Here is a 23,976-nt window from a genome sequence, read left to right on the forward strand (position 1 = left end):
ACTGTATTTCAGGAAACAAAAGGTTTATGTAAAATGTTTAGTTGAGGTAAACTGTCCCCACCACCCTCCCTCCTCCATTCCCCACCCATCCTACAGAACTGTATACAAGTCTACAGCTTACAAAATGCAAACGGACCTTAAAACATAGTAATTACTGCTTGCACTACCCACCCACACTCAGCTGTTTTACCCATCGCATCCCTTGTCATCTTCCATCTGTGGTGCCTCCCTTTTAACAGCTTTGTGTGTTGCTACTGGGGTAGAGTAAAACCAGATTTTAAACATCATTGATGCTGCAGTCTTATTCTGCTCAGCCAAAATATGGCTGGGGGGGATGGAGGGGGGGAGAGAACAGAGAGAGGAAGAGCGCGTGAGCGAGCTATCCACACACACATTTCATCATGATCTTGGATAAACTCTTACAAAACAATCATTTTGACTGATACGAAGAGGAAAGAACTCTTGAAGAGGTTTACAATAATTTAATGAATACTCTTGTACCGAATCCTGTACTTGGGTTACAGATACAGCTTTTAAAAAGAAGTTACAATGGGGAAAGATGACGACAATTGTCCATATAGCCATATAATTAATTGTAGTTTAATGCTGCACTTAAATATTTACTGCACAACAGAAAGTCAAATCACTACCAAATTACACGCGATTCACTTCCATTCTGCTTTTCAATTACAGGTATTCAGCTTACAATTTCATTTCTGGAGGTTACTTTCAGGAACAGACAGCTCTTACACCAAATGGAAATAAATGCCACCTAGAGAACACACACATTAAATGCATAAAATGGGCACTTAGGAATTGGCATGGTCTGGTCCTCCTTCAGCCCTCTAAAAAAAAAAAACTACAGGACAACAGGTTTTTAAAACCACTGATGTGGTGGGGTGCATGGCAGGACTTGACACGAGAGAGAGTGGGTTATGTACTACACAAGAGTACATCTGCGAAAGGTCCAAGGAGATTTTTGTTGAAGATGCAGCGGATCCACACCAGATATATTGTGAATGGCTTAATGTTTTCTGAAAAGGTGTGATTCTGGTGTGACAAAATATAAGGCATGTAAGTGTTTTCACCTTGCTCCTGTATCCACACTTCATATTTCACCTCTCTGACCTTCAGATACTTAAGATTCCAGGGGATCTGCCAAGACACAGAGAGCTTCGCTTCACTAGTACCTTGGACAGAGGCTTGACACTTAGCATCCCTGACCTTGCCAGGATACAGACCACTAGTCCACTTCTGCTTCTTGGGTCCAGGCTTTGATTTCACAGTTTGCCTGATCGCTTGGATAAGGGAAGGGATGTCGACTTTTGTATCCTGGTAGACACGGAAAAGCCATTCCGGGTTCCGACAGCAGAGGTGCCGTGGAACCTCCTTGCTTTTTATGATGCGTTCCTGCTCTGCCTTGTCTAAGTGAGCAATTCCTCCCTGGTCCCATGGCCTGTCAGGAAAGGTTACAGTGTTTTCCCTATCAGTGTTCTGCCAGGTAATGTACTGGAGATCCATGCCAGGGAGCGTTGACAGTGTTTTGTATGGGGTGTAGTGTTCAGGGTTGATTGCATAAGGAAAGAGCTCCACGACAGTGGCCCCTCTTGGCAGGAAGAGAGACATCACTAATTGGGCTCCATGCATGCTGACCAGCATGGATGCATTGCTGATCAGATGTACAATGTGAGAAAATGAATGGTCCTCTATGGAGACTGTAATGGTTTTCATCTGAAACTCCTGGGCAAGTGCCAAGATTAGTTCTGCCTCATTTAGGATTAGTCTGTTGATTGTTCGACTGAATACTACAATATACTCCTCACTAGCACTTTCTTCCAAGCTGACATTCAGCTTCTCCATCATGAACTTGGTGAAATGCCTGATCTCATTGCCAGAAACCAAGATGTTTGCCTTTGGTCCTTGTGGTTGAACAAATCCATATTGGTACCATGTGGTGATTTTGGACAGCCCTACATAAGATTTGGTAAAACAAAGGAGCCTGCCCAGGGTTTTAAGCTGCTCTCTGAGGAGTGGCTGTTTATTACTCAGTAACTTGTAGAGATCGAAGTGCAGGCCTTCATTCCACCCCTCCATGAAGAAGAGTCGTGACTCCAGATCTAAGTCTGGGAACTGCTGCATGGTGTAGAAGATTGGGAGGAGGTCGTCGTGGAAGACGTGCATCAAGTTGTCCGGGTTAAATCGGTTGGTGATGAGTGCCACATCAGGCACAAAGACTGGCTTTGGCATGAATTTCAATGCAGCAGCTGGCAGTTCCACAAAGTTGAAGTACTGGGTGTTGTGGTCCTCCACCGAGGAGAGATCAAGCAAGGCAGGCTGGAATCTCCTGGAGCCAAGGTTGGGAAGCATAACTGATGCGTTGCTGTGAAAGAAGACAAACTCCTCTGCCTCAGTGGAGTAACAGAGGGACTCAAAGCGGCAGATGCGATCCGTGTGCATCCTGCCTGTGCACACCATCCTGGTACCGTCCTCCACCAGGGCCTGAAGCGCCGCATGGTAGTCAATCTGGACTTGAGAGAGTTCCTGGGACTGGCGAGTGAGGACCAGCTCTTCTTCAAGCACGAAGATGTGCTCTCGCAGCTTGATGCATTTCCAAAGCACAGCTGCAAGGGCAGACACTAGCAGGGCATTAAACACCGCTGCTATGTTCATTCTGTAGCTAGATCCTACCAAGACGACAGGTGGGGAACACAATGGAAAGAGCCAACATCATTAATCCTCTTTGACATGGTGAGGACAAAGCCCTGTGGAAAACAAAAAAGAAAGAAGCCATTGGAATTTTTTTTTTTTTAAAATAATGTCTCGGCATCTCCCCCTCCCCCCCGGAAATGGGAGAGAGATGAAGGTAAGATACTGTCCAAAACTGAACTCAATGGGGGTGGGGGGGAAATAGGGAGAAGCTATAAAAAGCAGCTTCCCCTCTACTTTTAGTTTCTACCATTTAAGTAAAATAAATGGTAAGATGAATTCTGTGAATATGCATTAGGCAATCTAAGCAATTATTTTCATTAGGAATATGCTTCAAACCAAAAACTTTCTCAAGCTATTTACAATAGGATAGTTCAGTAGAAAGGACAAATGGCCCAGTGTAGAGCACTAGCCTAGAGCTTGAGAGAGTTGGGTTCAATTCTCTGCTTTGCCATGGCCTTCTCTGTGGTCTTGGGCACATCACTTGGAACCTTTTTAAAAGGCTTTTATGTGGAGGGAGCTGATTTCACAGCAGACTCTACAACCCAAGAGAAGTGACTCCAGCAGTGCTTCTCATCACTTGAGCTCCACAGGTCCATGGGGGGGGGGGGAGGGGGAAGAAGAAATGAAGCTGACCCCTCTCTCCAAAGTATGATCCCATGGGGTTATCTGGCCAGACATTAATGTTGCCTCACACATCTGTTACCCCTCCTACATGATGGCTACTGCATGGCCATGAACCGGGTGGGAAGGAAGGCGCAACAACAGCGGCTGATGCAAGAATCATGCTGATATTGGAAGAGAGGGGTTAGCAGGGTGGATGTGTAGATGCAAAAAACCTCTGGAGAGTCACACAGCTCTTGGATCCATTGGCAAACAGAGAGGGCCAACTTCATCCAAACAAATAAAAGGAAAGAGTGAATGGAAAGAATGGTCTAGATCCTCAGCTATGCTGTGCCCACATTGTGCCAGGCCACCAACACAGAGCAGTCAAACAGTAGCGTACCCAATCACTAGTCAATTGTTAGGGGATTCTCCAGCAACACAGAGGAGTTGCTCCTACTCCATTCCCCTCCCAGCTTCTGGCATAGGAAGAGTGTCCAGGGCTTGGGGTTATTGACAGCCAGAATAATTTAGTGCATCCTTGAGGCTGCTCTACCTCATGGCAACACAATGCTGGCCCAGAGCACAGCCTGCCCAGGAGGATGGATGGGGCTGCACACTTCCAAATTGTACTGTGTTTCTTGGCTGAAGCCCAGGATCGATGGGTCTGAGTTGTCTACTCCTAAATATCTGCACAGGAGAAAGTTTGGCTCTTTGTTTGAGGGGTCACAGCTGTATTAAAATGAACACACCCTTGTCCAGCAAGAGTGCAGCTGACTCACACCAGTACAGCTAACCTTTAAACGTATCTAAAAGAAACGCATTCCAGGCATTTCCCCCCCAAAGTGTGACATTTTCAAAGGCATTCAGCATTAGCCTACCTCTGTTCCCATTGAAATTGGCACACTTTTGAAAATCTGACCCTAGATTCATCTCTATGTGCTTGCTGGTGCAGAGACTCAGTGTTCCCTTTTTCCAATGGCAGAGGTCTTGGCAATTTCCATTTGAGAGAGCACCAGCCTCCTTCCATTTAGGTTTGTTATTGGTTTATGTTTGAGCATCAATTACATTATATTCTTTAGAACTTCAATTTATGCACCAATTCATTTGCAGCATTTCTGAGATTAATTTTCAGTATGCGTCATATTCACTGTTAATCAGATTGCAAATAAATTGTAGCCAAAACCCAGGGGGAATTATTGGAAGGACAATTTCTGATTGGTCTATGTCTGACCAAACCATTTCTAATTTTATTTGTAGAGAGTAGTTTAAACTGATTTTGCTGTAAATTTAAACTCACAAATGCTTAGGTAAGTCCAATGAATTAGTACTGATCCCTTTGCATTTTAAGCCAGACGTACATTGGTTTTGTTATTTCTATAATTGTTGAACTGTGGAAAGAATTGCATGGCAGGTTGATCGCATACTCAGAATAATATAATAGGCAGACTTTGCATATATGTATATGTACACACACACAGACACCCACATACACACACACACCCATGTGCACACTCTCAAAGGAGAATTTGGAAGTTATAGGTAGTCTAAGATCATTGTTAAGGAGGCAGATTGTAGACATGATCTTTGGAGATCAAAACAGCAGTTTCAGTTTGGGATCAGCCTTTGCTGGGAACAGAGATGAAGTCCATCTCCTCTGGCAGGTAGACTGAATGAGTATCTAGCTCAGTAAGGGCCAGACAAAGAAAGATATGTTTGATTTCGTGAGTCACCAATGGTGGCACCATTGAAACTTTGACCAAGGCCTTGTTTATGCTCAGGACAGCCCCGGCTCCACCATTAATAGCCATCAATTGGTGTAGCTGGACTGGTGCTGACTTGTAAGTGTAGAAAAGGCCACTGAGTTTTGAGGGTAGGGAATAATCCAAGAGCTAGGATCTTACACTTTCAAGTCAATCTACATTTATTTTGTTGATCTACAGTTCTTCTTCAGTGCTGGGTATATTGTTTCCAAAGCATGTTTCACTTTGCTTTTTTCTACTTTGCTATTCTGGTAAATAATCTAGCAATAGTATTAGACTGTGTAAACAGCCCGTATTTTAGCTACACGTACATGATGGAAATTGTTTTAAGTTGCAATATCAATCCAACAAAGAAGAAGATAGAGTCCAAGTGACCTCCTTCAAAGCTTGCTACTCAGTATATAAAAAGGCAGATCTGGAAGAAAGCCTTTAGCTCTGAAGAATTTAAAATGCTTAAAATAAGGGTCAATCTGAGCACAGCACAAACCTTAACATTGGTTTTTCAGAAGCACTAAGTGTTCAAAACTCCTCCTGAAGTCAACGGGAACTGCTAGCGCTCAGCACCTCTGACAAATCAGATCTTTAACTTATTTTACTCTAACATGAAAAAAAAATTCAAAGAGTCACCTGAGGTATCAATCTTCAAACACTCCTATACTCATCTATATCTCAACTGGAAACCCCGAGGTGGAAGGTTGTGTCTCTCACTAAAAACCCGGGGAGCCATGCCGTCCTCCTTAGAGAAAAAGTCTATTCTAATATTTCTTTATCCTACCAGCCCCCAAGGGACAGCATAAGAACTAGTTTAGATTGGTTTCTAACTTCATTTCTGAAAAGTGGCCCAGATGGATCTCTCTTACAAATACACAGGTTAAAAATCTGTCATTTTACACATGGTTGCATTAGTGCCTGTACAACTACTGTAGTAAATAACTCTACTTTAACATCCTTTTTAATGGATTTCCTTCCTCCCCTCCCTATAGCAGATCTTTCACTTCTCTGCACTTAGCGGAAGCAAGTGTGTTTTCTTTAGCCATCCAAGTTTCAGGGATGGCTGTTAAAAGCCAGCATTGCTGAAGGACTCCATCATCATATTTGTTCCCAGCTGCCTAGAGATGCATAAATCCTGGTTCATGCTGTTTGGCTGAAGGCTGCTTTTGCTGGAGGTGAACAAACTAAAACTGGCCAGGAGCAGGATTTAGGGAGGAAAGAGAAAAGTCACTGGCACAACTGAATTGTGGATTCTGCAATTTTAGGATTTTTCTGGAATGTTTGCTCATTTTCTGCAGGACTGTACCTTTCATTTTCTTTTCTCTTACACGTTCAGTGAACACAGTGCTAGGGGAGATGCTGGATGGATAGCCCTAAGGGCTGAAGTCTTTTGCTCATTCACAGAAAGGTACAGAATAAATAGTGGTAGTCCAAGGTGTCCCATACTGTTTCACGTATGGGCCTCTACCCAGTCAGGGCGAACTACATCCAGGGGAAAGAGGACCAGCCAGCAAGCCTCCAAATCTACTGGCTCCTCAGCCTCTCTCAGTTGCCAGGAGGGTCTTCTGATGTGGATACCTGCCATGAGGAAGTAGATAATTTTGAAATTAACGCTTCCCTGTAAGAGAGAGAGCCTTCACCATGGAAATAACTTTAGTTACTTAACCTCTCTGCCTCCACGTCCCTTCCTGCAACAGAGGTTTTTTTTGCATCTCTCCATCATTGGTGTGTTGGGAGGAAAGTTTAATATCTGCATGCACTTTGAACATGAAAAGCGCTCTATAGACAGGCCAGATGGATTGTTCAATGCCACTCATCCTCTCAGTTCTTCAAACAGCTCTTCAACCTCGGGGGGAAAATCGGAGTATAATGGCTCAGAACTGCTTTCCCACCCCCCTCCCCAGTCCACCCGCCCACCATGGCATCTTTCAGTGCCATGCCCTCAATCTACAGCAGTCTACAGCAGCTCAATCTACAGCAATACACTTTTTGTATTGGCGACCCCTTTCACACCAAGCCTTTAAGTGTGAACACTCCCCCTTATAAATTAGAAACAGTGAGCGGGGTAACGGGGCTGATAGCCCCTACACATGGCCGGGCTCACATCCCCCTGAGGGGTCATGACCTGCAGTTTGAGAACCCCTGCTCTACAGAAACGTGCATCTCAGTCACCAAGGATGCTGCAAGGATTGACCAACATTGTACAGTGCTTTGAAATGTTCAAGAACTCTCATTCAGCAGCACCGGAAGAAATGACAGCACACAGATTAGAGCCTCGCCAGAAGGAGCACTTGTAAAAGCACAGGGAGCCTTCTTGCTGCCAAGCTCAAAGGGCTACGATGCCCCAAAGGAGGCTCCCTTGACGGTTCCTGACACAGACAGGTTATTGGAGAGGAGTGGAAGAGAGAGAGAATCACAACCAGCAGACTGCCCTGGCAGGAAGCTTGATGATAGCTGGGAGCAGCTGATGCCTGGCAGTGGGGAGGTCTGGGTGCAAAGGAAGTGGGATAAGACAGATTTGCAGAAAAAAAGCTGAGGCATGGAGCCAAGACACACAGCAAACTCAGCACCAGGAGTACTAGAAAGTTGGAGGGGCCTCTCTAGTTTCCTGTAGGAAAGAGAGTGGACAGAGACTGGAAGAAGAGCAGAGACTAGAGGAAGCGCCAGCTTGTCTTTGGTTGCTTTAATTTTTATTAAAATGGCCAATGAGTAGGCACCTAAGGGAAGGTGAGCTGCCAGCAGCCTCCCCTTCCCATCCTTTAGCAAGTGGGCTAACTAGTGTTCATGGGTCCCTATCCTCAAAAAACCTCAGTTCAACTATCACTTTTTAGTTAATATTTATTACTGATAAGCAAGTAAACCCTTCAGCAGCTCACATCTGCTCAGAAAGAGCACATTTCATAGACTTAGAGGCTCTGTCTACACTGCAATTAAACACCTGTGTCTGGCCAGTGTCAGATGACTTGGGAACGCAGGGCTCAGGCTACGAGGCTGTTTAATTATGGTGTGGGAATCTGGGCTCAAGCTGGAGTCTAGGCTCAGGGTCCCGGAGCTCAGCTTCCAGCCTGAGCTGGAACATCTACACCACAGCCCCATAGCCCAAGCTCCACCAGCCTGGGTTAGTTGTCACAGGCCAGAAGCAGATGCTTGGGTATGTCTACACTGCAATTAGAATATCTTGCAGGATTTTCATTACCATTATGTAAGATTTGATACAGAACTAAGTTTCTCTCTGTTAATGGGTGCTTATTTCAGAACACCACATATTCATGCTTGAAGCCAGTCTGCTTACCGTAGGTGCTGCCTTGTTCAGGAACACTTTGATGTCTGCTTCAATAAGAGAGGTAGCTGAAACTAGTTACTAAAGGGGCACACTCTTGTTAAAATTAATATATTTTTTATAAGATCTTATTCATAACATCCATAGATTATTACAACTGAAAGAATTTTAAGAAGCAGTCCCTCTGCCATGTTTTTATTATTATTTCTTGCATTTCACTCAGCTTGGACAATAATAAAAAAGTAGACTCAACTCCCGCTGCAAACAGCAGCTACACGGTTCATCTTTTAAACAGCACGGCTACAGCAGCACAGCTGTGTCACTAAAAGGTGCATAGTGTAGACATAGCCTAAATACGTCCCAGGTACATTCAATCTGCATAGCAAAGTCCCTAGTAGACTTCACAAGCCTTCTTATCTCTTCCCTTTCTCCAGCAGAAGAGCTTCTACACACATACAAAGTTGTGAATTCCTGCTTCTTTTATGGTCACAGGGGAAATATCTGGAAGGTCTGGTGAGAAAACAGAATCAAGTGTTCTTGGTTTTATTCCTAGCCCTGCCACTGACTTCCTGTGTGACCATGCACAAGTCACAAACTCTCTGTGCCTCAGTTTCACCATCTTATGTACTGTACATAATTGATCATAATGTGATTTAAATAAGTAATGTTCATAAACCATTGAGTTATCCAATGAAAGTGTTGTATATTAAGTAATTGATATATTTTGTAAGTAAATTTCTGACTAAAAAGCAGGAAACTACATATACGTGCTGATTTTTTTTTTAAAAAAAGCAGCTTTGTAGAATAACTACAAAATCAAGAAAAGGAGTACTTGTGGCATCTTAAAGACTAACAAATATATTTGAGCATAAGCTTTCGTGAGTTACAGCTCACTTCATCAGATGATGATTATGCTCAAATAAATTTGTTAGTCTCTAAGGTGCCACAAGTACTCCTTTTCTTTTTGCAAATACAGACTAACACGGCTGCTACTCTGAAACCTACAAAATCAAGAAGGGACTAAGCCATGCAACTGAAGTAGCAAATACCATTAATCAAGTCTGCCTTAGAAGAGAAATGTATAAAGCAAAACACCTGAAATGTCAATTCTCAAATGGGATTTTTAAAATAGGGCTATATCAGAAAAGTAATAATCAAAAATGTTTATTATTTTATAGACACCTCCATATCACTGACATTCATAAACAAAACAGGTTTATTTTTATTCTAAGGCTTCATCTAAATCAAAAACCTTGCTCTACAGGAGATGGCAAACAAGAAGGCAGGTTCTCCATATAACATTTCCAATTTTGTTAAATGTTCTCCATTTCAAATATACCTTCACTATGAAAAGGAAAATAAAGTACGCTACAAGGGGGAAAGATTTTTTTCAAAGGCACATATAGCAGTTAGGTGCCTAATGCCCATTGGCCCATGCACCTAACTACCAGTTGTGCCTTTGGGAAAAAAATTTCCCTCATGTAATCTATTTCTTTCATAGTCATTCAGAACTGGATTGTAACTTTCAAGTTACTGTATTCCATTGAAATAATATTTATTCCTACTGTTCTCTTCTATCAAAATGCCTGGCCTCTAAAACGGTCAAAAATGCAGCATTGCCAAGCCCAAATACTGAAAGTCAGAGTCTTAAAAAAAAACCAAACAAAAAAAAACCAAACCACACATCAGGAGACAGTTAAAAATTAAGAAATTTTTAAATAATAAATTGAGTCTTTATTTGTGTTCTGGTTTACAAGCTTTTAGGGGTCCCATTTTAAAGCTTTTCTCCACAAATAAGGAAGGCTGGAAACTTTCACTAACAAAAAGCTGAGATTGTCATGTAACCACATGACTTCAGCAGCTGGGGGTTTAAGTAAAACTACTGTCAGGAGAGCTAACAATACCTCTCTGAGTACATGCCTGGGAGCTGTAGCACTTGAAGACTCACCAACCTAAAAAACTAGTTGATGGAGGATAGGTGGAGGAAACTTAACAAAGAGTTCACACCTGCTAACCTTTACTCACATAAGTAATTCCACTGAAATCAATGGCTCCTCTCACATGAATCAAACTATATTGGAGCCAATGATGCTAATCAGAAAAAAGTTGCAGGATCTTGTTTTTTTTGTAAGCAACAAGTCTTCATTAACAATAAAAATGCATGTCAGGAAAGCCACTAATAAGAGATTTGACAGACAATTATCAATAAATTAAAAAACTCCTCCAAAGAAAAAAAATTTACTAATCCTGCAAAATTAATATGAATACCCAGAAAGTGTTGATACCAAAATGCACTCAAATATGAATCTCAGTAACTCTGGGTTTTAGTAGCCATTTGTTTCTATATTGTTCCTCCTCCTCATAAAAGAAACAGCTTGGGTATTGTCTGGATAGAAATTTAAAGGGATAGTACAAAATTGTCTTATAACAATTAGTATGAGCAATTCAGGTTTCCCATTTAGCATGGTGTCTGGAACAGTTTTTATGTGATAAAAATTCTAAACAGGAGCCTAAAACGTTAGCAACCCAGTACAGCCAATAAGAACATTAAAAAGCCTTGTAGGTTGACAGGCTATACAGTGACATGTTCTGTAGAGACAGTAAAACTGTTAAGTGGAGAAATTTTTCTTAAGAAGCCCTAGAATTCAGTCTATATCAGAAACAGGATTTCCTCCCCACAAATCATTTGTTCCAAAATACTCAAACAACAACAACAAAAATGCATGAAGGCTGGGATTATAAATTAAATACTGATCACCCACAAAACCACGGAGGAAAAATTCAGACAAATTAATTCGAACAGTGGTCTGATATACACATTAAAAAACCCTAGAAGTGCAATATAAAAAGGTGCGCAAACAGAGCAACCTGCAAAATTGAAGTCAGATCCGTATGTGAGCTCGACAGCTAACAGAGAATGATTACAATTAACACTCACCAAAGCAATACATTAATTCAGAGCATCTGCAACCTCCTTAATCCTTGGGAAAAAAAAAGTATCCATAACAGATTAGGATTTCAGCACATGCATGTATACCTGATCTGCTATATAAGAGAAACATTTTCCAATGCCTCTCTTTCACAAGAAAAAGAAAAATCTTAAATCTATTTCTTGCAGGGAAACCCTCTCTCCAATCTCCCGCCCCACCCCCCCAACAAAAAAAAAATATCTACCAGAGCAGTAACCAGTGCACCAACTGCAGACTGAGCTACCTTTCTCCCCCAGCTCCCACTCTGAGCATGCTCCGTCTATCAGCAGTGTCCTATCCCTCCAGCTGGCTCACCTCAATTTGTTAGCCTCCCAGAGGTCAGCCTTGCATGCAGGATGATTTGCTGCAGTATTCCTGCAAATTCCCCAAAGGGCAGCCACATTGAAACAAATACAACGGTGCTGTTTTACAAAGCTGAGTATGTCTAGGAGATAGACAAAGCTGGGTGGTTCCCCCCCCCCAGAGCTTGCTTTTAGGTAAATAAATAAAATAAAGAAAGGCTCCGCACAAAGAAACAAAAAGAGAAGGGGGGCGGGGGGAGGGAGGGCAGAAAGAATGCCAATCACCAGAAAAGGAGAAAGCTACTGTAAATGCCTTCTGGCAATTCCCTCAGCAACTTGTAAGAGCTTTCCTAGCTATGAGGGTCAGCGAATGGCTCCGTACAGAACGTGCAACAAGCATACACCTTCAGAGTATAGGGGATCATGTTTTTAAACAAACTCTCTCTTACTGTGAAAACAGTTTTGTGGATACAAAAGTCGCAAAATTAAACTGTATTTAATATGAAAACACTGAACTGGGTCCAAGTTAGACAGGAGCGATTGCTGCTCAGTGCACAGGGTGCGGGCAAGCTCAGTGATTTTCCTAGCATCAGTCTGTAAAACTCAACCCCACACTTGATGCGGTCCATCAGATTAGTTTAGAAGAAGACTTGTGCCCAGTTTTGATTTGTCAAGTCCCTGATCCTGGACTTCAGGTCCAGGCCCAAGATGCCAATTCTGCAAACACCGCCAAACAAAATGCTTATGGCTTGGAGTAGTCTCACAGCAACCAATGGAATGACTGAGATTACTCCCAATAGTAAAGCCCCAACCTTACCATGACATGCATGCGCACACACATACACACATGATAAAAACAGTTGCCCTCAGACGAGATGCCGGGTTTCTCTCTTGCTCCTGGTAAGAATTATTCTAGCTGCTCAAAGGAGAAGGCACAAAGCCCCATCCACATACCTTAATTATTCACATTTTGTGTAAGGGGCATTCTGTTAGAAAAACTCTCAGCTATGAATGGTAGCTCTATGCTACCTGGAGCCCTTTTTTAAATGTGAAGAGGGCAGCCCAGAGCAGTCAAGCTAACATCTCTACAGTTCTTTTTTGACTCTTACTATAAATCATTAGGGAGAAGGCTAAATGGATTTATGCTACATATACTGGATCATACTGCAATTTCAGACTTTGGATTTATACCAATTGGACCTATTAACATTTGACCAATTCTAGCATAATTGTCTCCATGAGCACCACATGCACTGATTTGGATCTGATCCTGTAAACCCTTAAGTACGTACATACTACTACTACAACAACACAGTCCAATTGAACTTAAAGAGACTACTCATATTTGTAAAGTTACATGTGAAAGTATTTGCAGGATTAAGACCTGAGTTTGCTTCTGATCTAGGGGGGTTGAGAGTGAATTTTTGGAATATTAAAAGACAAAAAAACCAAATATGCAAGGGAGGGGAGAAAAAAATACCACACCACATCAACCAACTTAAATATTCTATAAAACTGACAAAGGATCTTAAAAGCAAGATCTTCAAAGTAAGTCTGATGACAAGATGACCAAAATCTAATGGAAATACCATTCCTTGGGCACAGATTAAAACATATGGTTTCTAATGCGCTGCTTTTCTGCCTTAGCATTCCCATACAGAAGCAAAAACGATCTTGCAAACAGAGTGAGACTGCCCACAGTCACCCTTCTGTCTTTAACTCACCTCACTGTACATTGGCAATGCAGGGGACAGAGGTAGTAGGACAGTGTGTTGTGGGTCAGGATAGGAGCTTATAGTCAGCCCATACGGAGTTTCAAAGTTTTAACTACACATGGAAACAGCTATATCTATCTCAGGCCTGCCTCTACTGGAGTCAACATGACCCACAATTCTAAAGTCCTTGCACACGCAAGACTTTCAAGGACCAATCTAAAGCCCACTGAAGTCAATGGGAGTCTTTTCATTGATTTTACAGCTCTTCAGATCAGCCCCTTAAATTATTTCAATGGGAACTTTGGTTTCCGAAGACAGCACCTCCTTTGTCAGCTTTTTTGAAGAAGTCACCTATTACAGGACAGGCCCAACAAAGAAAATAACAGAATGCCACTAGCCATCACCTTCAGTCCCCAATGCATCATCAAGGATCTACAACCTACCCTGAAAGAGGACCCATCACTCTCACAGATCTTGGGAGTCAGGCCAGTCCTTGCTTACAAACAGCCCCCCAACCTGAAGCAAATACTCACCAGCAACCACACAACAGAACCACTAATCCAGGAACCTATCCTTGCAACAAAGCCCGTTGCCAACTCTGTCCACATATCTATTCAGGGGACACCATCATAGGGCCTAATCACATCAGCCACACTATCAGAGGCTCGTTCACCTGTGCATCCAGCAATGTGATATACGCCATCATGTGCCAGCAATGCCCCTCTGCCATGCACATTGGCCAAACTGGACAGTCTCTACGTAAAAGAACAAATGGACACAAATCAGACGTCAAGAATTATAACATTCAAAAACCAGTCGGAGAACACTTCAATCTCTCTGGTCACTCGATTACAGGCCTCAAAGTTGCAATTCTTCAACAAAAAAAACTTCAAAAACAGACTCCAACGAGAAACTGCTGAATTGGAATTAATTTGCAAACTGGATACAATTAACTTAGGCTTGAATAGAGACTGGGAGTGGATGGGTCATTACACAAAGTAAAACTATTTCCCCTTGTTTACTCCCCTCCCCTCTTCCCCCCCGCTGTTCCTCAGACATTCTTGTCAACTGCTGGAAATGGCCCACCTTGATTATCACTACAAAAGGTCCCCCACCCTGCTGGTAATAGCTCACTTTAAGTGATCACTCTCGTTACAGTATGTATGGCAACACCCATTGTTTCATGTTCTCTGTGTATATAAATCTCCCCACTGTATTTTCCACTGAAGGCATCCAATGACGTGAGCTGTAGCTCACGAAAGCTTATTCTCAAATAAATTTGTTAGTCTCTGAGGTGCCACAAGTACTCCTTAGATTTTCAATGTCCTCCCAACACAGGGAGCCTTCCCAATCCCCCATAATTTAATGGAATTTTGGCATTTGTCAAACTCAATGTCCCCCATTGAGATACAAGATGTAACACCAAGATTAAAGGTTTACAACGAGAACCCTGATCCAGTAAAGCACTTCAGCACAAGCTTAATTATAAGCACACAGTCCCACAGAAGGCAACTCGTATGCTTAAAATGGAGCACAAGCTAAAGGACTTCACTGAATTGGAGCCAGAAACAGTACGACAATGTGATTCTCACCGTGCCACGAGCTGCATGTAGACAGATCTTTGTGTGTAGGGCACCTCTACACTGCAGCGGGGAGGTGATATTCCCAGCAGGGATAAACAGACTCATGCTAGCGCGCTAAAAACAGCAGTGTAGATACTGCAGCACTGGCAACAGCTCAAGCAAGCCACCAGAGCTTGGATCAAGAGGGTTGGGCAGGCTTGGACTAGGGCTGCCAACCCTCCAGGACAATCCTGGATACTCCAGGAATTAAAGATGAATCTCCAATGAAAGATTATGTCAGAGTGAAACCTCCAGGAGTACATCCAACCAGAATTGGCAACCCTAACTTGAGCTCAGGCAGCTACCCCAAGCCTTTCCTTGTGCTGCAGTGTCCACTCTGCTCTTTTTAGTGCACTAGCTTGAGTTGAGCTAGTGCAAGTCTCTACATGCATTAGGAATCACACCTCCCAGCAGCTATGTAAACATATCGGGAAAGTCCCACTGAAGTGAATGGGGCTCTGCATGGACACAGGGGGTCCACCCAGGATCAGGGCCTTGTTAACTGAATTAAACGTAATTTGATTTTAAAGGCCCTGTAATAGTAACTATTTGTCTGTTACTAGTGTGATATAAAACAAACCACTGCAGCCCCAGACTGCAGTTAAATAAGCTACCCAATGCACACCAGCCCTGAGCCAGGAGAATGCTAGTCAAACCTCATTGAGAGATCAATAAATATTTAATTCACATTGTAAAGTTTCAACCTTTAAAAACACAGCACCACGTAAAGAAAACACTTAACCTTTTGGAATCCCCCAAAAAGTGCTAGCACATAAATAGACTGGCACAGAGGTATGAATAGCTTTCTCTAGGCCAAGGGAGGACAAGCAGCAAGGAAAAAGTGTTGTTTATGGAATCTTTGTCTTGTACATAGATATTGCAGGAGAACCTGCGTCACTCCCAATTACAACATTTATTATTTATGGACCTAGAAGCACACTCCAGAAGAAATTGTTCTTCCTGCAGCGTTTTAAAACAAAAAGCACTTTTCCACTTAAAAAGGGAACACAAAAAAACGTGTCAAGCTACTAGAAGCTTCATTGTATGCAGTTTTGGTGTAGCCATGTCGGTCCCTGGATATTAGAGAGACAAGGTGGGTGAGGTAATATCTTTTATTGGACCAAGAGCTCTGTGTAAGCTCCAAAGCTGGTCTCTCACCCCAACAGAAGTTCGTCCAATAAAAGATGTATTACCTCACCCACCATCTCTCTCTAGACGCTTCCTTGTCTTGTTGACAAATGTCAGGATTCAGACAGGGCGACAGTGGTACTTGGTGAACTGAAACAAGGGCTCCAGACAACCTAGTTTCATAGAAGTTAGCAGCAAAACTCCCATTGACTTCAACAGGGCCAGGCTTTCAACCACAAACTGAAGATTCCAAAGGGGAAAGTATTTTGATGGGGGAAATAGTATTTTCTCTCAAGAGACTTCAAATGAAAAATTCCACTTTGATCACCCTCTCCAAATGGACTTCAAATGAGTGCATGGTAAGGGAGTACACTGGCCAAAACAACTAAAATATAAATAAATACTTATATTATACGTATTTTAGACCGATATATGTTTATTCACACAAAAAAACACACACGTAGTCGCCTACACACGCACCAATGTAAATATGCACATGCTTTATGTTATCTATCCATATTACATAACATCTGCTGAGGAGGAGAAATATACTAGCTATCTGAATTTTGCACATTTTAAATCTCTACTCACTCTGCTTGGAGTTGCACTGACTGTACTGAAGTGTGACACTGGCTCTGGTCCTACCATTAGCTGCATGCAGGAGGACTGCTGCACCAACGAAGAGTCCCACAGATTTCAGTGGGGCTCCATACAGATGCAGCAACCCATCTGCCTAGAATATATTGCAAGATTGGGGCCATGGTGAGAAGAATGATACAGAGGGGTTTCATATTTATTCTCTCAGTAGCTTCCAAATCATGTTTGCTTAGTTTACAAAATTGAGAGATGGTTTTTGCATCCTCAGGTTCAGTTAGAAGCATGATCAGAAAGTCAGGCTTTGTTCATTCTTGTCCATATTTCATCACCGGTAGTAACAATTCTGCGGCAAGTATTTAACAGATTATTTGGCTGGCACACAAGGCAGGACAGGATCCAGCTCACTCTTCCATAGTTGCATAGGCCATACACTGCTAACAGTAATAAAAACTGGCATGGCAATAAAGGAAATAGACATAATTGAGTCACATGGGGTTAGAAAAAGATTTACTTGGTCAATTCTCAGACCTCAGTTCCAATGCAAGGTCTTCATCTGTGTGACATCACAAAAGGAACATGTTCCCATTATGCAGATGAGGAAACAAGCACAGAGAAGTGAAATAAACCTGCTCTGGCCACACCAATGTAGGACCAGAACCTGCATCTGCTGAATCGAAGTCCGGTGCCTTATCCACCAAGCAACACTCACAAAGGAATTCTCCCAGGTAACTCTTACGAAGTCACTGTATACACCAAGACTGAATCTGGCCCCATGGACCAACCAAGATGCTGGAGCCAGCAGAGAGAGAGTACATCTTAAATGTGCCAAAGACTGAAACGACAGGGAGGATTAATCGACTGTTACAATCTGGAAGATGCTGAGAAAAGAAACTCTCCCCCAGCACATGCCCCAAAACACTCTGCAACTGGAGTGGTGGAATGAGATCCCTACAGCATCACCAAGGTAGTAGTTCAGAAGAAGCCTGCACTAGCTGTGGAGGTTTTAGAAAAAGGTAAAACCTCATCAAGAGTCATTCTCAGGATATTAAAATACATATATATCCCTAATGACACTCTATGGAAAGAATATTGCAGCAAGTGCAAAGATGAAATCTAGCATAGAATCTTGAAAATGAGGCAGTTCAAACAAAAACAAATAAAAAAAAGATGACTCTCTTATAAATGTGAATATCTGAGGCGGAATGGGGGGCATTATGCATTCTCTTATAAATGGACCATAATAGTCTTAGTACAAATTATAACATGCCTCTGTTTTCCAGCAAGATTATAATGGGATTGTTTTTAGCATCTGGCTTCTCACTAAGCTTCTGTTTTCCATTATGTTCAGAGGCTACATGCTTTCCCACTCCCCCTAAACAAAACAAAACCCACGAAACAAAGTCCTAGTACTTCAAACATTTTGAAAAGTGTGGAAATAGCTTTCAGGAGGAGGCAGCGGTGGCAGCAGCAACGTATGAAAAGCCCAATCAAAAATAGTATATTTCTAGGCAAACCAGGAGTATGCATCTGTTAAGTCGCTCTATGAAAAATACTTGCAGGTGACTAGCACAGCATCACAATAGACACCATCATTTCAGGCCATGTAAAAGCAAGGACTGACTATACTGTATCAGAGATGTGTTTCACTTCCTTTATGAACTGGAAAGGGGCTCCTGGCCGTATATTAATAACTGCTCTCTCTGCTAGAGAATCTCTTATAGAGATGCAGTCACCATAAACTGCCATCCATATGGTATTAGTACAACATTTAAAAAAAAAATCTGGGACTGACAGCCTTGCCCCTTGTGTGGCCATTGACACTTGTGTAGCATGAGTGTAATACACTAGTATTCTGGTTTGGTGACATTATGCTCATTTTGCACAGGTCCATTATGCAAGGTGGAAAGCAGCAAAGAATTTGAGCCCTTATGTTTGGTCACAAAATATCTATAGTTAAAAATAATTAACCTCAGGGCTTGGGTCGAAGGACCAAACAGGCTATAGGAACCGTTTCAGACATTTCCTGAAAATACTCTGCACAGCACATAACTGCTGTGGTCTGATGTACTATGTGGAAAAGAACAATGCCTACCTTAGCTCTTATCTGATTATAGAAGCATCAGAAGGCCCAGCAGAGCAACACCACCACATGGCTGCAGGCCAGGCATTTTCTGTTTCAAATGTTGCTCTGAGGGCTCCTGCTGCCATTGACAGGGGAAAAGAAGAAAACAATATGAATCATATTTCTCAACTTCAATGTGGCCTGCTCCGCACAATGGTGAGAAGCGTGATGAATACACTGAATTACTTGTACAATGCTATTCTGAATGCACTATGTGTCATATGCAAGAATTATAGTTCAATAGCCAGCAAGAAACCTTTCACACCCTTGACAGCCAGAAAATTGTAAGGAATGGTGATCAGACCTATACTTATTCATTGAGGCAGAGCAACAAGGGAAACCATTTTTAAAGGTTTTTTGTTTTATTTATTCAGTTTGTAATTAGAGGCTTTGGATCAGAGCACAAAAGAAATTCACAAAGCCATAGGCAAATATTACCTTAAGCAAGATTAAACTGAGGTCAGATCATCAAGAGTATTATTGTAGGCGTCGAAGCGTACCTCCCAACTCCTCCAGAGTTGATTTGCCAATACACAGGACACAGTCCTATGAGAATGACCATGTTACTAAATGCAGAGGCAAGTCAGCCCTAAAGTATATTTCATTTAATACAATGGCTTCATGTGTCAGATGGCTGACCTATTATTAACGCCTTGCAGAACGGTCAGAGCGTTCCACCTGGAGTGGGATGCAGCGAGTTGGCTCCGTCACTCTCACACACAATCAATTTCTAGACTGGGCAAAGTTACATAAAATGCACCAAATTAAAAAAGGAAACTCTTTAAGGACAGAAATAGATTGCTTGTGATCTTAAGAGAAAATACAGCATTTTAAATAAATAAATGTATGGCCCAAACTGTCCCAGCACGCAGTAAGAGCTGTGGGAGGGGACCTTTTTAAAAGGAAACTCCATGAGGAAATTCCCCTGAATCATCCTTGCAGGAGGAGGATGGAGTTGTTCCCTGTAGAAAATCCATATCCAAACTTGGCAGATCCCAGGGATTCACAGGAGGCCAAGCCCATCTGCACTCAGACCCCGTACCTCCGGCTCCCAGTGCTACCCCCGCCATTCCTCTTGTCCAGTGGAGGCACGCTAGCAGGGACCCTTTTGATCTTACCTTACCCTGGGTGCCCCGGGGCACAGACACCAGCTGGACAACTTCCATGGGGTCAATGAGGGAAACAACATGCGTCTTCCCTAGCCAGCTCCATCCTGCCCTGGCCCACCCAAACTTTATCCTTTCCTTGGCAAGCCCCGAGCATCACAGTGTGCCCTCTGAAGGGTTCTGGAGGGTGGGATTGTGGTGCTGGTCAACCCTCTTTCCATGCAGGGGATTTGGGTGTCACAAGTGGAGGACTTCTCCATGCACCTCTCTCAGTGGGCACAATCTGGCCCTATATTAACAGGGAACATATCTACAAAAAATACACCCCGCAAAGTTATAGGTCAGGCACAGAACAAAGCAAATGTATTTTACAAAGCGATACAGGGTATACTATGCCCATTAACATTGTATCTGGGTGCCCATATGAGAAATATACTAAAATAAAAACCCTCATCACTACGGCCCTGATTCAGGAAAACACTTAAGCATGTGCTTAACTTTAAGTATTGAATATGCGCTTAAGTCCCACTGACATCACTGGCACTTAGGCACGTGTCCAAAGTTAAGTAGGTGTTCAAGGGCTTTCCTGAATAGGGGCTCAACTTTGTTAGCCTTCATGCCAAATTTTGTAATTAAGAAAGGAAAAGATGGCTCTTACGTTTTGTGCACCGAGAGATGATTAATTGGTGCCTTTTATAAAAGTCTAAAGAAATAAAAAAAAAAAACTTGCCAAAGGTGACATGGGGAGGTGGGGGAGCATGCGGGGTCAAATACTCTTCCCCTCCCCTCAAGATTTGCTGCTGGGCTTGAGCATGCTCAGTAACACTGCTGAAGCTGGCTGCCCTCACTTTGCCCCCCTGCCCCATATTATTGACAGCACAAGTCTTCACTGCAACTTGCTCTCCAGATTTACTTGTAGACATCATGGCACAGAACTACATTTGTATATGGAGGACTGTTACTATCCCGGGACCCAAGGTATGACGTAGCCTCATATATGCGCTGTACAAGATAGAGGACGGGGAGGACAGTTGCAACCTTCATTTCCTATTAACTCTCAGCTCTCTGCATGAACATGAGTAATAGCCTAAGAAGCGAAGAACAAAACAGTCAATCAGATGCAAGGAGAAGGGACAAGAACAAACCATCGAAAAGTGACCAGCATCATCAGGATTGAAAGAATTTAAAAAAAAAATTCTCATTCTTCTGCAATACGAAGGCTTTCGCACAATAATATTAGTGCTGAATAAAGAACTGCCTAGCCACTCAGGAATGACAGGCAGTATCCCTCTGTAACAAAGGGCAGTTATATGGAGGTGCATTGAAGGCATGTGGTGTAGGTTCAGATCTTTTCCCCAAATGTTCCTTTCCAAAGTCTCAGCAGAGCACAAAAGGAAATGATGAGGAAAATTGATCCTAGTACGGCTTTTATTTTATTTAGGTTTTGTTTCTCCCTCATCTCCCTCCCTCCCATCGTGAAAGATGCAGGAGAAAATGATGCCGGTCAACAGCAAGATTTCTGGGCCAAATCTGATTTATCTCAAATAAATATATTTTTCAAAGTGGACATCTTCCTGCATTGGCAATGCTGCAGAATGCAATCAGTGACACAGACTGTTCTGTGGAAGACCCAGCTTCATAGACTCTTCTGTGGAAGAGACCCGGGACTGATGGTCATGTGCCTGGTATAGAGACCCTTGGGTATGTGCTGGAGAAATCTAAAATAGCCATTGTAGTTTAGTGCCCAGTTTTTTAAGCCATGACATTCCTGCTCATTTTTCACTCTGCACAGACTTTGAACTCCTACTTGTTGCCACTACAATTGACAACCAGTTTGCAGTCAGTTTTTTAATTGGCAATGATAGCAAGTATCAATATACTTACCCAGAAACAGGGTGCATCAGGCAGGAGGGCATTTCCACCACCTGCCTTTAGGCAGCCTTCTTACTATCATCTGGGACATCGCGCATATCACACAAATATTGCAGGGATGGGCTTAAGGATGAGTGTCAAAAGCAAAGATCTGGCAGGAGCAACCAGCAAACACACAGACGGAGTGGCAACTGATTCAGAGCCGACATTTTCCTAAGCATGGAAAGCCTCAGCTGTGACTGTTCTGTAGAATGGTTTCAGTTAAAATGGATAAAGCTTTTCCACCATAACCAGAAAGTCATTCATAGCATCAACCTTTCCCTCGCAAAGACAAAGAACCCCCTTCCTCTAAAACCTAGCAGAGCTTTCTAGAGCCCCAAAAGGGAGAAGAGACAGAGACTCCAAGACGTCCACGAGACACTCTGCAATTGCTGTTCTACATAGAAGGTGCTCCTATATTACAAGTGATGGGCAGCAGTACAAAACCGAGAGGAAGATCAATAGCTTAAAATAAAGCATGGGTTAAGGGCTTAAATCAAATAGGGCCTAAGTACCCAATTCTGCAGCCCTTATGCAAAGTAGAATGTACTCCTATCAATCGTCCCATCAAAGTTAAGGGGTTTGTCACATGAGTGAGTGTTATTCAGTGTACAGGTTGCAGAATCAGCTCTAAAATATTTAAATTGATGTTTTTAAGTGATACCACCTATGGTACCCACACTTGAGAATGGTATTTATAAGACCTACCTCAAAAACACCCCAAAAGGTAAAGATTTTGCAGTATGGAAAGTTATTAAAAGGGAGGACAAGCAGACCCTAGAGCTCTGCAATACTGGCTGGGAAACTAATCTCCAGGAGTAGGCCACTTCACAACGCCCCAGCGAGCCCCACTCCCCCTGCAGCTGGACCACCCTGACGAGCCACCCGCACCCAGATCCCCACCCTACAGAGCCCCAACCAGCTGCACCTGGATCCCCACCCCACTGAAGCCCACTCCCCCGGCATCTGGATTCCCCCCCCCCCACACACACCCAGGAACCCCCTTTCCCCCACGCTGAGCCCCAACCACCTTTACTTAGATTCCCCTGCAGAGTCCCATTACCGCTGCACCCAGAACCCCCACAAAAGCCCCTGCGCAGCCAGATCCCCCCCTACATCCAGATCCTACACTGAGCCACCTACACCCAGATTAGCCCACACAGAACTCTCTCAACCCACATGTGGATCCTCCCACACTAAGCCCCTCCACACTTGGATCCTGTCTTGCTGAGCCTGCCTGCCACACCTGGTGTACCTGGCATAGAGGGACAGGGCCCTGGAGTGTTTCTGGGGAAGGCCCAATCCTTGCACTGTTTCAGGCTTGGGTGCAGCCTCACTGTTGAGTCTGTGTCCCGGGGCAGCAGGGATCTGCACAGTGATCTCCCACCTCTGTGCAGCCAGTGGCGTGTGTTCCCCAATGCCATGCTGGAGCCTCCACATTTATTTGACAAATAACATTTGCAGAATTTTAAAATATGGTGTGCAGGAGTAACCCTCAAAACATCCCCTTTGAATAGGGTGTCCATTTATCCCGTTTTGGCCAGGACAGTCCCTCTTTCAAGCCCTGTCCCAACTTTTTTTTGGCAAAAGTGGGCACTGGTCCGATTTGCTCTTGCCAACTTGATCAGCTGGTAAGAGGAAACAGAACAAATGTCCACTTTTTTTTTTGGACAAAAGGGCGGGGGTGCGGTGCGGAGCAGAGCGGAGGAATTTGTGGGAAGGGGCGAGTGGAGATGCCAGCCCCTTGTGGGGGAAGAGGGAGGGCTCATATGGAAGGGGGTGCTGGCAAGCAGGGTTGCAGCAAACAGCAACAGCCCCTTGTGGGGGGGCAGGTAAGGTTCCTGCAATCTCAGCCTCTTGGGGGTGGGGCAGGATGCCAGCAACCTGAGCTTCATGGATGCTGAACTCATGCAAAGAACCAAGAAAACCTTGGTTATATCACAATGCCACCCAGGCCCTTTCACTCTTAAAAGACATCTAACAACTAAAGAAGAGGCACTCAGTGTTGACTGTGAGGAGGAGTTCAGGGGTCACTGACTATCTATATCTCTTTTTAAATTTCACATGACACAGCCAAGGGCTGGGGGAGAGGAAGACACTGCCACGTGTGTTTTGAAAGGATATAAATATAGATACACACATATATACACACACAAAATAT

The 23,976-nt window shown here is 43.3% G+C and overlaps 1 protein-coding gene across 10 annotated transcripts in view; it reads right to left on the reverse strand.

The window, feature by feature from the left end:
- Positions 1 to 467: 467 nt before the first annotated feature.
- The window catches only part of POMGNT2 (protein O-linked mannose N-acetylglucosaminyltransferase 2 (beta 1,4-)), a 43,984-nt gene continuing 20,475 nt past the window's right edge, over positions 468 to 23,976 (reverse strand). For 6 of the 10 annotated variants that reach the window (XM_038388834.2, XM_038388844.1, XM_038388841.2 and 3 more), the window contains one exon: positions 468 to 2,762. In XM_038388834.2, the coding sequence (XP_038244762.1) occupies positions 934 to 2,670 (1,737 nt within the window). In that variant the 5' untranslated portion in view covers positions 2,671 to 2,762 and the 3' untranslated portion in view covers positions 468 to 933. Of the gene's footprint in view, positions 2,763 to 6,369; positions 6,642 to 11,281; positions 11,601 to 23,976 lie in introns of those variants that run through there. The other 4 variants (XM_038388839.2, XM_038388838.2, XM_038388843.2 and 1 more) reach the window with 3 other exon arrangements.

This window comes from Dermochelys coriacea, chromosome 2 (assembly GCF_009764565.3).
Source record: "Dermochelys coriacea isolate rDerCor1 chromosome 2, rDerCor1.pri.v4, whole genome shotgun sequence".
In the NCBI taxonomy this organism is placed as follows: domain Eukaryota; kingdom Metazoa; phylum Chordata; order Testudines; family Dermochelyidae; genus Dermochelys; species Dermochelys coriacea.